Source organism: Hetaerina americana, unplaced genomic scaffold (assembly GCF_022747635.1).
Source record: "Hetaerina americana unplaced genomic scaffold, ioHetAmer1.1.p SCAF_5, whole genome shotgun sequence".
NCBI lineage: Eukaryota > Metazoa > Arthropoda > Insecta > Odonata > Calopterygidae > Hetaerina > Hetaerina americana.
This window is the reverse complement of record NW_027287095.1, coordinates 49,051,514-49,066,979: the sequence shown is the minus strand read 5'-3', so window position 1 is coordinate 49,066,979 and position 15,466 is coordinate 49,051,514. Positions and strand designations below refer to the sequence as shown.

The 15,466-nt window shown below is 32.0% G+C and overlaps 1 protein-coding gene across 3 annotated transcripts in view; it reads left to right on the top strand.

The window, feature by feature from the left end:
- LOC139694334 (uncharacterized protein ZK1073.1) overlaps positions 1–15,466 on the top strand; it is a 382,170-nt gene that overhangs the window by 355,970 nt on the left and 10,734 nt on the right. For all 3 annotated transcript variants that reach the window (XM_071592833.1, XM_071592834.1, XM_071592835.1), the window contains exon 6: positions 12,678–12,752. In XM_071592833.1, coding sequence (XP_071448934.1) covers positions 12,678–12,752 — 75 coding nt within the window. The remainder of the gene's footprint in view (positions 1–12,677; positions 12,753–15,466) is intronic.

Here is a 15,466-nt window from a genome sequence, read left to right as displayed (position 1 = left end):
GTCACTCCTTGATAAAGCAAAAGGACTTCCTCAGTATTATCAGAGGTTTAAAAAACAATATTTTACATAAAATATCAGGCATTATGAACTCATATTGTTTTGGACTTCTAATTTGAATACTTTCTTAAAGATCTTATTTTCAGGGCAATCAATGTTTTCACGGTATCCTGTTTTATGTTGATTGAGGAAAAAATTCTTTCCTTCCTCTTTTATGAGAAATGTCCTTGAATGTGCAATGTCAAAGGTATACCATAAAAATCTTTGAGCCATACACAGCTCCTCTCAGAAATTGCTGTTAAAAAGAGGGTGTAGATCTTATACAAGTTCAAGTACCTCAACTATCTCTACCCTTCTTGAAAGGCATCAAGGGGTATTCTACTGCACCTGCCTCCTGTTTTCGGTGTAAATAGTACACAGTATGATCTAGTGAGAGGTGTACATTCTAATTTCTGTACAAGGGCATCACTGACCAGCTTTCATCCTATGTAGAACCCCTTCTCATAGAAATGCATCATAGCTGTTTATATTCTTGTCCCCATGTCTCCTAAACAAGGTTCAACTTTTGATGCTGCTTCAGTAATGTGATTGTTCCAAGATGTTAGATTTTGAGGCGCTGATTATTTTTACACGGTGTACTCACGGAAAAATACCTAGTTAATTACGTTATAAAGATCACAATACCCCTGCTCAATGGGGTAATGCTAACACAGCATATGCACTAACACTTCTGAGAGGGTATATGATTGATGAAGAGAAAAGTCAATAATAAAGCTCCTATACGCTAATTGATATTCTTCTGCATTTAATCAATTTATTTTATTTATAAATTGTATAAATACCATTCTTCCACCACATGATATTGTTGAAGGGATTTGGCTGACAAGGACTTCATTATTTTTTGAGTATTTTTGATTCATTATGTTGTTGATGACCAAGTATAAAATTTCTTGATAATCTATTTAAAAATTAATGGTTAATTACCAAATTTATTTAAATAAATTAATCTCTTTGCATTAAAATTTATTAGTTCCATCAGTATTAAAGTATATTTGAGTTTTTTATTTATTTTTTTGCTCAAAATTTTGTTTGGGTGTATCTTACATCAATATATGCTGTGCACCAGTTTATGCAGTACAATTACTAGTCCGTTGTCATAGTTAGTTTCTCTGTCCCCTGTACTGCCATATTTTATTTTTTTATCAGTTTCACCTGGTCAGTTAAGAGACTAAAAGAAATCTTAGTAGCAAAATTCTCATCATGTCCTTGAATATGGTCCTTTTCCTTTCCAAAATATAACTTCATATCACTGAGAACTTTTACTATCAGCAGTTATTTTTTCTCATTCAAAATGATACCCCAAAAACTTCATTTCTTGAATTCTTGATGGCAAATCATTTCCTGTATTCTCAGTCAATGCACCCTTAAGAAAATCTTCATAAAGTATACTCTTTTCTTACTTGAATGGGCCACATTAGTGGGCAACTTGAGAGTAAGAAACTTAGAAGCTTGCTCCAACTTTCATCTGTAATCTGTTTTTAACTGAAGGCTTGGGTTAGTAAGAATACTAGGCTATTTTTAGATAAAATGAATTTTATAAAATTATAATAAGGTTGTTGAGATGTATCTGAATATGTGCTGTTCAATTCAAGAGATTGTTTCAATGGTAGACATCAAAGTATACCAATTACATTGCAATCTTAATGGGGAAAATGTACATTGGTAATCAGGTCCATAATGGAATAGGGCCTGAAAGAATGACTTAAATTTAATGCGATAATATTAATAATTGGTAGTATTATTATTAGGTGTTGTCATTTTGTCAGTGTCTAAATTTTGTGCTATTTTAAAAACATTTTAAATAAAGAAATCACTAATTATCTTGATTTATTTCGCAAAAGTTAAATACCTTGATCTGGTTCATAACCATGCAAATGTATGAAAGTATTAAATAAATAATATAGTGGGTCAGCAGCTATTTTTCTGTCTAACTACGTGCTGGCTGTATCTGAAGTATTCAGTTTATGAGGTCATAACCTGTATTTTAGTAACTTATTTTTAAAGCTGAATGCCATTAAATGTGACTTTGTGGAAATGATTGGTATCCATCATTAAAGAAATGCCTTTATACTTTTCTACAATAAATATTGTACCAATTATGTGAAAAATTTTTCCCTGCCTATGTATTATCTAACCAGAATCCAAGAGGAAAAATGGCAGGGGGTGATAGGATATCAGTCAGAAAAAAGGAGAGGAAGAAGTCTCTGATGGGTTTTTAAATGCTAGTGTATCCCTATTTATTTGTGATGTGGTCTTGATTTGTGCAGAGGCATGAAGATTCCATTACTTCATCTGTTTCACAGACTCTCCCTCTAATATTTCCTCTATTGTCTGATTTTTCAGTGTGATGTAAGGCTCATATTTTTTACTTGATATATCAAGCTTAAAAGTAAAATTGATGTAATAATATGTGATAGATAATAACTTGTAAATAAATGGTAAAATTAGCTTTAAGCCTTTGTGTCTCAAGTAGCTTCCACCTAAGATAATGTTGTAATTGTGATTACTGTCTTGATTCATATCAATTTTTCATGAACTGGGAAATTTGTAGTTAATTTAATTTTCATCAGTGGTTTTTGGGGTATTCCTTCCGTGATCAACCTGGTAAATATGTTTTCAAAGAAATGTACTATAGTAAAGACTCCAGACTAGGTCTCCATTCATTACATTTATTTGCTTTAACGTTCATGAATTCAAAAAACTTCAGGAGATGACATGGCAGTTAGTTACTCAACAGAGTCATCCAATAATTTTCATTTAATGCAGGAAATCCATGGTGCAAAAATCATTTGAGTTGATCAGGCTTTGAACCTGGATCCCTTAATTTATGAACAAGTGCTTCAAACAGTTAAGATACCAAAACATCCTCTTACATTGTGAATTTTTAGGGCTTGAAAGGGACAAGAAGTAATGATGAAGTACCCTGCATTAATTGTCACAAGTTATCATATTCATGCACACTGCGCCACAGTTCACAGGGTTAAAGCCAACATAGAATCATGAGAGTGTTTTCCTCTGACAAATTCAAGAACTCCAGGAGATGTGCTGACAGTTACTGTAATGGAGTCATCTGCTGATGAGCATTGAAATGGAGAAATTTTGCTGTGTAAAAATCATTTGCCTTGACCTAGATTTGGAACCAGAGAACTTGATTTCAAAGGTGAATGATTTTTAAGTCGTGAAATTCCTGCATATTATGAAATATTGAAATATCACTTCAGATTATACAATAATAATGACATGATTGATTCTTGCATCAGGTTTGAATAACCTATCATTTACTTTGTTCATGTTGGCAGTGTACAAAATTTAGATTAATTCAAACATTCACTTTATGCATATTTTTACTAACTGCATATATCATGAATGCACTCCTTTAGTAATCCTATGGTTGAATGTATACTTTGTTATTTGCTAAGGGCCATAAGGTTTCAGATTAGCTGAAAGAACTCATTTCACTCACTGTATATCCTTTTTAAACCTGGTAGGATAGATAGCATTTTTTATCTTGCTACTGTGAATTTTTTATCTATTTTTCCCATATTTCATTATGCCCTAAATTTATGTCTGTGGATGATTTCCAAATGCTATCAATGTCTCCATGATGTAGTTTTATGTGAATAATTACATATTTCTTTTAAGCTAGTTCTCAAAATCCTAGAAATTTCCCTGAATCAAATAACAATATCTTTCCTTTAAACATTACAAATCTGTAAGGTGAAATACATATTATTGAAAATGGCTTCTTGGCTATCTAATTCTTCACTTATTTCTAGGGTCATTCATGATAATACTGAGCTACGAAATTTAGAATGTTATTTTACCCTTTCCAAAGAAACTGCGGGAGATGCCACAACAGTAACTTTTAATGGAGTCATCCACTAATGTGCATTACAATGCAACAATTGCAGAGTGTAAAAATCAGTCGCCTTGACTGGGATTCGAACCCAGATCCCTCTATATCCAGTCAAGTGCTTTAGCCAGTTAAGCTATCAAGACGTCTTCTTAAACTCTGAAATTTTGGGGCTTCTAAAGGAACATCTTTTTCCTTTCAAAGCTAAAGCACTCGACTGGATATTGAAGGATCTGGGTTCGAATCACAGTCAAGGCAAATGATTTTTACACTCTGAAATTGTTGCATTATTTTACCCTGGTTGGTGTTTCATTTGGACTAATATTTTTGGAGAATACATAGGGAGCCTTCCCTCAAAGGATTCACTCATGGTATCCAACAACAGTTATTTTGATTTATTGAAAAATAAAAAACATCAGCTCCAAAAAGTAGTGCAATTTTGGCATTATTACTTTAAGTGTTGATAGAATTGATTATCTCAAGTAAGAAAAGTATTAATGGTAACATTATACAGTAGTATTTTAAGAAAATTATCCACTGCTACATTTTGTGGATTTATTACAAGTACATATGATTTGGATTTACTGTACAGTTGTACTTCAGCAATACTGAGCCACTTCTTCTTTCTAGTAGTAGTAGTTGTTATAAGGGAGGCGACTGACTGCTGAGGTTGTTTGTGCAATTAGGGTAGGATGGGAAAGGAGGAAGGGTGGAGAGAGACCTGACATTGTCTTTAGCCTACTTTTAAACAAAGGTACCAAGGGGTCTGCAGCTTAGTGTCCCTTTGGATGAGTGGCTTAGTCAACTTGAAGTGCTCTTCACAGAGAACCTCAAGTAGGGATCGGGATATCCCTGAAAAAGATCTGCTGTCTCCAGGATTCGCACCTGGCCCCCTAGGGGAGGAGCAAGTATGCTAGCCACTGCAACATCTTGATTGCCTCTGTCTTTCTAATACTCCACTTGAGCTCCCAGTATTAGCTTAGGGATTCACACATTGCTACTATCTATTGTATTTATATAATATCCCTATAGATGTATATCTACCTAGAAAAGTCCTAGTAATTGACACTTAAATCTTGCACATAGTTTTTTAGTTTTTATCATAATTAAAGTATGTGCAATCCAATTTCATAACTACCCTCTCTTTTTTTTAAATTCTCTTAAATTTAATGCTACATTTTATAGCCTAAAATTATGATTCAAGTCTGTATATGCTAATGGAATAATGTTCAATTTGAAGGTCCGGTCTCTAAAAATATATTGAACTCTAATTAATCTAATGCACACCACCATATATCTCCTGGTATTTTCCATGTGAATCTATTTCTATTTGTTCATAAATAGTTAATATTTGGGCTGCTGTTAGCCAATCCTATTTTTTATAACAGTTCCATGCACTGTTTTATTAAAAATGTTGCAGGGCCACCATTGAATTAATAACTGTAAAATGGGCATCCTTTGGTTAACCTGACCTATATCATGTAATAGAAAAAATGAATAAACTCTTCCATGGCATGGCATTTGAATCATATTTATATTATTAAACTATTTCTTCAGTATCTTTTTCTTTCCCAGTGGCATTTCCTTGTTCCTAAACTGCACTCAGCCACCTCACTCTCATCTCCATCACTGCATTTCAGTCTTCTGTATAACAATCAAGTGTTTTCTTCCAGGAATGTTCCTAGCCACCTTATCTATTTATTAGATCACATGTACTATAGAGGTACTTCTCCTTTCTATGGCCACTTGTCAGAATGTACATCTAAACTGCTATTGAGTGCTGCTTTTCTCTCTACTGATAATATTTTCTCACTAACCTGCTCCTGTTATCTACCCTCTATTTTTCATTTAGTACCATCTGCTATTCCATGCTGGCTATCCTCCCTCTACTATAACACTTCTATAGCACTCCAAAGATTACAAGTTTCTTTTCACCACACTGTGTGAACCCCCTAGTAAATCTAGATTTCATTTCTCTGTCTAATGCTTTCTTTCTTAACATCCCTGTCACAATGCTGTCCATGGAGACATTTCTGTATCTTCTTTTCTGCTTGCTAATTGTTGTGCAATAAGCTTTTAAAATAAAATGCCAATTAAATATAAGCATACTGATTTGATTCACTTCAATTTTATCTCTTTAAGCTCTAGCTTTGTCTTCATTATGTATTTTAACTGACTTTTGACGGTTCTGGTATCCATAAAAATTTATATTATCCTAACATCATCCTCTAAAGTTATTTATTTTAATACATGTTCAAGCATGAGGAAGAAAAGGTGAGGTCAAACACTCATTCTTAGTGCTTTGGCTTCAAATATACCTATGATGCTTTTTAATTGAATTAACAACATATAATTCAATCATTCACTAATTGACCAGCTTCTTAGCCTGGAGAGAATCAGAATATATAAGAATGAAATGCATGTATGAAATATATAAATACTAAAAATACATTATTATTTTATACAACTGGAATACTTTTATGTTCATGGAGCATACATGTGTGTACATACAACATGTAACTATCCATTCATCAGTGGCAGAACTAGTCTTAAAGTGAGCATGGATAATATTTTTGTATAGGTATTAAAAAAATGTGGTGATGCAAGGATATCTTAAGTTATAATAATTGAGGAATTTAGAGCATACATTTAATGATTAGTTTTGAATATAATTTTAAGATGGTTAATTAAGGGAATATAATGATAAAAAACACCCAAAGACAAATACTATGATTAGAGACATGGTTTCTACTTTGTATCACATAATTAAGATATTTTTTAATTTTAATTGTTCTTGAATAGTCATGGAAATGAAATCAAGACTTATAGGTTGGTACTCGTCAGACTTCAGTTGTCAATAAAACAGTGAACAAACTACACAAATCATGACACAGTGATACAGTTTATCTAAAAAATGTTGGATATTCAGCAGCTAGTTCACAAATGTGTTATGATGGCATTTGGCAGCAGTTCAATTCTTCTGTATTATATCATATAGCTTGATATAAGTAACTATAAATAAGTCACCAACCATTTAATAATAGCCTATTTTCCCTTAGTTTTCACGAAAAGACGCTGTAATTGGAATTCTTGATGTTACTCTCATTTCAGGCTCGGTGTTAGAATTTTATATTGTGTTTGCAATGAGACTATGGCAACTTATTTTTTTACGCCATCAACGTGCTTTCATTAACTATACAATTTAACAATTTGATATGAAAAACAAGTCTTATTTCTAAAAAATGATAGTAAAATTTGTGTTTGGAAATATAGTATATCACTGTGGCTTGTGCATATCAACATTGAGCCTTTAAAACGAATAACATAGAATTAGACTCAAAATATATTTAGTAGGTACGCATAATGAAGTGTGTTGGTGTGAAAGGAAGTTTAACTATTGTATGTAAAAAACTTCTACTTTTCGCAAGTGTTTTAGAACATTTGGAAGTTGTTATTTTTGCATACATTCTTGACCCATAAAAGTGAGTAGTGCTGAAAACAAATCTGCTCAACTTTTGGTAATTGCTTTGTTTTTTTCAATCGTACCGAGGCAGTTTGCCAAAAAGGTAAGTATTTGCTATGTGATTTGAAGATTGCAGCTGTGCATGTTGACTTTTGTTTGAGCAACTTTATCTTTGTGAGTATGTACTTATGTATTGGTGAAAATTCGAATTAAAATCCAATTGGTATGATTTAGTTTATGTCTAAACTAGTACTTGCTGTTGGTTGAATTCATGTCATTCAGCCACATTTGTCCAAAAAATTACATGAACTTAACTTAAAAATCAAGGTTCATTGGATGCCTGTTAAATTGGTCTATTCATGCTCTCTTTCTAAGATGCCTTAATGGGCCGACTTCAAGGTGTTTTGAAATTGTGCTAAGAAGGAGCTTTTTATGCATATTTTCTATGGCTTGAGAAAATATTAATATTATTCGTATTCTATCATTTAACGTAGATTTTGGATGGACACAAGGTGAAACATGATAAATTTCTTTGCCTCTCCTAATAAAACACACCATCAAACCTAATGCTTCAATAAACCCTTCTTCAATTCCACATGCTTCTGTCCTCCCTTCATTCTTCCAACATGTATTCTTTTTGGACCCCTATCTTGCCTGACCCGTGGCCTCCCCTTTATCTCAGTCTTTAACATCCCAATGCCAATCAAAATGCTCCTGCCTTTCCTGCCTCCATTGGAATTCTAATACCAATCTATTGTCTAAAAGTGTCCATGAAAAGAAATAGGATAAAATGGGTCACTTACTAGATTTGACTTTAATTAGATAAAAATATTTTAGAGAAAAAAGCATGAAACAGTATGTACAATGTACTTGATGCATCCTGCTTGTTAGTTAAATATTTGGAAAAATGAGTGTTGTAAAATAGAATATAACATGATGTAATATAATATATTGTGGATAAGTGTAAAGGCATTTATTTAATAAAGGATTGCTTCATTTTTATAATTTCAGTGACAAGAATTTATGTTTTACGTACTCTTATGAATGGAAGTTGTCAGCAAAAATCCTGTTGCATGATTGTTATGTTTTATTTGTGTATGAGTGGCTTAAAATGCTTTTATGCCTACCTTGAGATTTCTTTTTAAAAGCTTCAAAATTTTAATGAGGAAACGAGAATGATATTTCATGGCCATACATTGTGGCTGCCAAAAACAAGCAGAAATGAGGTAAAGCTATGACTCATCTCTTGTGCTTAAATGCATAAACTATACAAACAAGGTATTCACCCACATTTAGGGGATAATTGGAGCAGGTATCTTTGCCAGATAAATCTCCATCAATGATCGTCTTGATTGCACCATAACAGAATTGTGTGTGTAAAAAAATACATAATTGTAAATAAAAATGTTAAGTGATCAGTCTAACGTTAACAGAAATGGTAAATGTATTCATTTAATGCATAAATTATCCTTATGCTTTTAAGTAGGTATCAAGGTTAACTAATTGGTTATCATTCACTTGTTTATTATGACAAAAATATAAATATAAGAATTATAATTGCACGTTATCAGAAAAATTTGTTATCTTTAGATGTTTATGTGGTTTATTTATGTCAAATGTCTCTCATTAACTCATTACAAGAATCATTTAAGGTAGGTGCCTACTTATTGAAAAGTCACATTTGAAATTTTCAGGAAATGCATCTTTATATTCATTCACTGACCTCAGGAATATTGGAAATTTTGAAAAAGAAAATTTCCTGGATTTCTAACTAGAAAACATTTTAATATTCCATTAAAAATCTTAGAAAATATGGGCATTTTAGTAGCTCCTATAATATATTTATTACTCATTTTGCTGTGAAAGGCATTTCATTTCAGGTGCAGGAAAAATATTGAACTTACTTATTCTTATAATTGATTATCATATCCCTCCCAAAGCTGTAAAAGTGATGCATTTTGACAAGATTATTTTAATTTTTTATCATGCTTTCTAGCATGATAACCATTGGCACTGCAACATCATCCAGCTTCCTCACCATTGTACTATGGATGATATGAGCTTTGAAAGATCTACAAATTCATCACTTCCGTAATTGTGTGTTTAAGTGATACCTTTTATATGCTTCTACATGAATTGTTTAAAGACTTATACTATGTATGTCTGATGTGTGGTTACAGAGAGGATAAAAATAAGAGTAAATATAAGGTGAATTCAAGAAGTAATGGGAATTTTGTAATTTCGCGTACTGTGCAGTGCATTGCATAGTGCACAATGAGTTCTTGTCACAAGCTCAAATGATCAATAGAGTCTTATGAGTTCAACACTGTTTGTGTGAAGCATTATAAAGAAAACACCCATGTGTGTGATGAAACAATTCATGGCTTTTGCACCATGATAATATACCTGCTCATAATGCTCACTGCTTGGTCGCTAATTTTTGGTCAAAAACAGCACTGAGATGATGTCCCAGCCTCTATATTCATTAAAAATGGCCCCATTTGACTCATTTTTGTTCCCAGAAACAAAGAAAACCATAAAGAGCCATCGTTTTACAGGCAGAGATGATATTATAAATGCAACACCGAGAGAATTAAGAGCTATACCAAAGATTGAGTTCCAGAAGTATTTTGAGGATTGGAAAAAGCATTGGTATAAGTGTACAATATCTAATGGGGGCTACTTCAAAGGGGATAACATTGATATAGATGAATAAATAAAACTCTTTCTGAATAACTCAAATTCCTGTTAACTTTTTAATACATCTCATAAATCCAAGAGCAGAGTAATGACTTTTAATAGATAGATAGAAGACTTTATTTAGGGGAAATTGAGCCCTTCTTCAATTTAACCCACTAAGCCTATATAGAGTGAAAATGGTGAAATAATAGAGGATATGGATTGTTTTATGTAATTACGCAAAATTTTAATGAAGAGGGGTAGCTTAGATAAAGAAATTAAAAAGCATGCAAGGCTGGAGAAATATATGTTGTTAGTCGTTTGTGTGAATAAAAAATACTTATCAGGGTAGCAAAAGTATTTTTGTGCAGTAATAAATACTGCAGATCGTAATTGTGTACAAGGTAATTTACGAATATTAGGAGAAGCTTAAATATTTATTAATGTGTTAGATATGGAAACAAGAGAAGTTTTGCGGTAAAAGTAATGGAAATACTCTGAAGCCAATAAGTGGTAGATTATAAAATAATGGAAGTAATATTCAAGTACTTCATGGAATTTTCAGTATAGCAGAGGGTTTATACTTCTTTATCTCCCATTTTTAAACCCTTACCAAGATGTACCGTTTTAATTACTTCATCCATTCTATAATGAACAGTAAGGGCCTAAGTGAGTCTCATTTCCTATATTATGGTGAAAGTTACTCCTTGAAAGGATTGTAGTTCATTTTTTTAGTCATAAATGGATGAGAGTTGAGTCACCAAACAGTTATGTGAGAGAAGAGTAAAAGAAAAGGGAGTATAGCAACAGATTCGAAGGTGAATTTTGTACTAAGAGACTCAAAATGAAGAAATAAGAAATGGGAGTAATAATATAAGTCTCTGGAACAAAAGTGATATATGAAAGTTACAGCAATGAAATAAATATGCAGAAATTGCTTTGCGGAAGTAGGGATTAAAGCAGGGCCACCAACATAAACCAAAATCCAAAATCTTTCTTTATTTAACTATAGCTATCCCCTAAGAAAATGGAGTTGTAGGTTTGGCTACCTGAAGATAATGATGGATAATCAATGGACAGGGAAAAATGTTTACATAGAGTATTATACTATTGGATGTTGGCTCTCTACCTATCCATTCAGAAACAAGATATTCCAAAAATTGGATTCATCAATAATTTTCTCTGTTTACAGTAAAAGGGTTTAACTTGGGCTCAGTGGTGTCACATGCATTGAAATGATGTATCCCTTTGATTTTTAAAGAATTAAACCCTCTGCTGCCATTTTTCAAAAGTATATATTTAAAAAATTCAAGGTTAATTGCTGTATTTCATAGTTTTTAATGCTGTGAAGGGTCTTTATTTTGCAATTACTCTAAGCATGCCAGCTACTCTCTTGCTATCAAATTCTAAAATTAGCTTATGCAGAAAGACTGGATATTTTTCCATGCTTCAGCTATGACAGAGAGTTGACAATAGAGCTCTAGCATAGGTTATAATTTGTAGGCAATCAAGAATTTTCAGATTAAAAAGAATGTTTAAATATATTTTCAAAATGGTACCAATAGTATGTCAATGCTTGAACCTAATGTCTTGACTGCTTGCTAAATATTTGCAAGTATCATTTAGTCATAATATTATAAGGGTCTCTTGTCTTCAGATCCCTTAGACTATCCATTCCCTCTATAGATATAAATTTCTTGAGTTATCTTTCTCTCACACAGAAGTATGGTAGAGGAGTTTCACTGTTTGTGATCTGATTAGCCATCCCTCCATCCATGTCTCTTTATTTATCCTACTGTCTCTTAAGTAGTGTACCCAGTCGAATCCCTTTCAACCTGATGCATAATATTCCATTAGAATTATTATTGTGTTCTAGAATTTGTTTTATTTGTGTGAAAGAGCACTTGCAATTACTGTTTCAATTGGTTTAAATACTATGTTCTCTTATTTAAACATTTTTGGTATTTTCTTGGGTATGAATAAGAATTTCATGTTACAATGCATTTTGGCTTCCATTTTTGTTGATTTTGTTCCATCATATTAGGTCTAATTATTATATATCTATTGAAATTATATTCGCCTTTAACTTGCTTCCTTCTACTCCCTTATCATCTACCCTATTCCATTTCCAACCATCACCATCACATCCAACTGTCATCACTCCTATCTACTCACATCCAATATCACGCTTCATCCCTAATTGCCATTCCATGGCTTCTGCTTATTTTCTCCATTAATATTTATGAGCTTTATGTTTTTCTTTATGTGATTACTCTTCTGGCAATATGGTTTGACTTTAAAAAACTCACAGCCTAGGATTCTGATCAGTGCTTTTAAAATTTTTGTGTTCCATCTTTTAGCATTCATTTTAGTTGAATATCATTATGCAATTTAAGAAGTGTAGACTATATTCTGGTAAAAGTCTCCCTCTCTCCTACTTATGTCTTGTCAAACAAAATGTATATGAAGTTTTCTCTCATATAAATTTAAATCCTTGGAGTATTTTTTGAATTGCCATTCTCTATGAAAATACTAATATATCACCAAAATATTTGTGTTCAGAATACCATGTCATCCAAATACAAGATATTTTATTTTGAAATATTTTTTTCTTTTCTTTTTCAGTTTATGAATTGGAAGCTGGGGTCTGGTGTCAACACATCGGCTGAACACTACCTAGTGTTTCATAAATTTGGCCATGTGAGTTGTTATTTGCTAGCCTTTGAATGTGGAAAATCCTAGTGAATAAAATTTTACTAATGTATTACTCTATAATGTACTCTTTCTGTGAACTGTTTTGAATTTAGATTGCATTATTAGGGTGATCTTTTTTTATAAGTCTGCATGCTTTATTAAGTAACTTAAGAATGATTTCACTAATCTTTTTATTTTGCTTAATTTCTTAATATCTGTCTCTCTTTCTTGTACTACCAATTAACTTTGTTTCTTTTCTCTGATTTTCTCTTTTTATAATGTCCTTGATTGTATGCCCCAATCGCATGGTGAATTCTTGAAAAAATTTAAGTACATACCATATATTGAGGCTTTCAAATTGGTATCAGGCCCAGGGTGCATGTTGAATGTTTTACTGATTTAATAAGTTATATGCATAATGTCAAATGCCAAAGAGTACCATTTTAATTCATATTCTGAATGCCTATTTTTAAGGATTTTTATAATAAATCAGCTGATGATTGTTTATGAATTCCAAAGGTGAACTCATTTAAAATTAATATTATTTAAAAAGAATCTTGTATGAGTTGCCTAAATTCCAATATTTTCATTTTGCATGCAACTGTCAGCCCTGAAATTTTAAAATAATTTAAATAACTTCATATCGCATAGGTAATTATATGCCCCAATATATGGTTATTTGAATGGCAAATATTTCAAAATCTTGTTGTTATGATTATTATTACTGTTATTGTTATAAATGCTCACATTTGATGGAAGGATTTGAATGATGATTTGAGTACAATATTTATTAATGCATGACTTTGTGTACTAAAAGCTATGCATTCGATGTGAAACTGTCATGGAAACCCATATATAACTACTGACAATGATGCCACAATGTTAGTTTCACTGCTAATGTTATTTGTTACAAAATCACTTTTGAATTATTCTATGGCATTAGTAATTGACATTAATGGGCTGTTATGGGTGTTGCACGTGGCAACAATTCACTCATGTTTGATGTAATTCTGTTGTGTTTATGAAACTTTGCATTACTCTTGGTGGGCAAGTCTTAATGTCTCTAGATAACTCGCTTGCTTCTTTATCTGTTTAATGTCTGTGACCCTCTTCCATTGGGCTATCTCCTCATATCAACTGATCTCCAGGATGTTGATGAGGTAATGTGCTCAATAAAAGTATTTCATTGTTATTTACCTTTTAATATTTCATGATCATTTATATTTGAAAACACTATGGTAAAGTTTCTTTTAAAATATAGCCTCTTGTTTGGTTCTTACATGTTAGGACATTTTAACACAAAGATATTTAAAAATAAGTGACCAAAGGAACATTTAAAAAATCATGTTTACATTTTGTAAAAGTATGTACTATCCTTCAATATCAATTGAATTTAATAGTATTAAAATCATAATAATCATAATAATAAATGGCTCAGTTTGTTGTAAAATGTTATTTCTCAACCGCCTCTGGAGTAGTTGTAAGTAACAAACAGGAGTGGAGAAGTACATTGAATGTATTAGACATAAGTAAATCTACCACATATGTTTAAATAAATAAATATTGATCTAATCTACTCATGCAAAGATGTAGTACATTCATATGAATTGTAGGAATGTGTGCATTTTATTGTTAATATACATATATGCCTAACATTGAGGGATACTGCTATAATGATAAAATTTTACAAAACAATTGATTGTGAAAGCAGCAAAGCCTTGATTTATACCACAAATGAATTACCCATGATAAAACATTGTCTCAAGCTTATTCTATGCTCTTAGACACCTAAGACAATGAAGAAACAGGCTGTGATGGAAATCGTAGATGATGAAAGAGAGAGAAGAAAACAAACTAGTGTCAGCACTAAATTACTCTTACAAATCAATTGTAAAGGGTTCAAAATTCCTTACTGATCCTTAAGCACCTATAATTAAACTACAAGCTCTTTTTCAATCAGTGGTTGTATAATATTCCAAAAGCCTAAGGAAGGGAACTATAGTTTAAATATAATATTATTAACCTTAAAAAATTATATTGTTACAATATTTTAAAATGAAATACATACTATATGAAATGTGAGAAATTCAAAGAAGGCTGTACAAATGGATCCAGGAGATACTGAGAAGTAATTGAATACTGGATGATAATAGAATGCTGAGTAAGCAAGGCAGAGGGAGGAAGGGAATAGGTATTTGGATGCAATTAAGGGAGGAAGCAAGTATGTTAAGCTAAAGAATGAGTTATCATATTATAGTTTTTAAGGATATTTTGTGTTACGTTAGTTTGGGCTTACGAGTGCATTAGTGAGTAGTGTCGGGGTTCATAAGAAGCCTATCCCAAGCTGGAAGACTACCACTGATGGTAAATACCAATTATTACGAATTATATATTAATGATAAAATGGATTGCTGCTCAAATTCAGTGAAATTTAGCATAATGATAGTTCATTCACATTTATTCATGTGCAGTTACAGGCTAAACATGTTTTACGTGCAAGAAAATGTTTAGGTGTCCATTATTTATTAGATTACATTTTCTAATTGGCTTCAGATTGATAATTGGCACGTATAGGTAGGTTACCATTACACTGTTAAGTGATTATTTTCACAGAAGTTTTAATACGCAAAATTTGCAATCAAATCTTGTCATGAGTATTGAAGTATTCCAGCTTCTGTAGGCTCAAGTTTGGGGAAGACTATGATGAATTTAATTTTCTG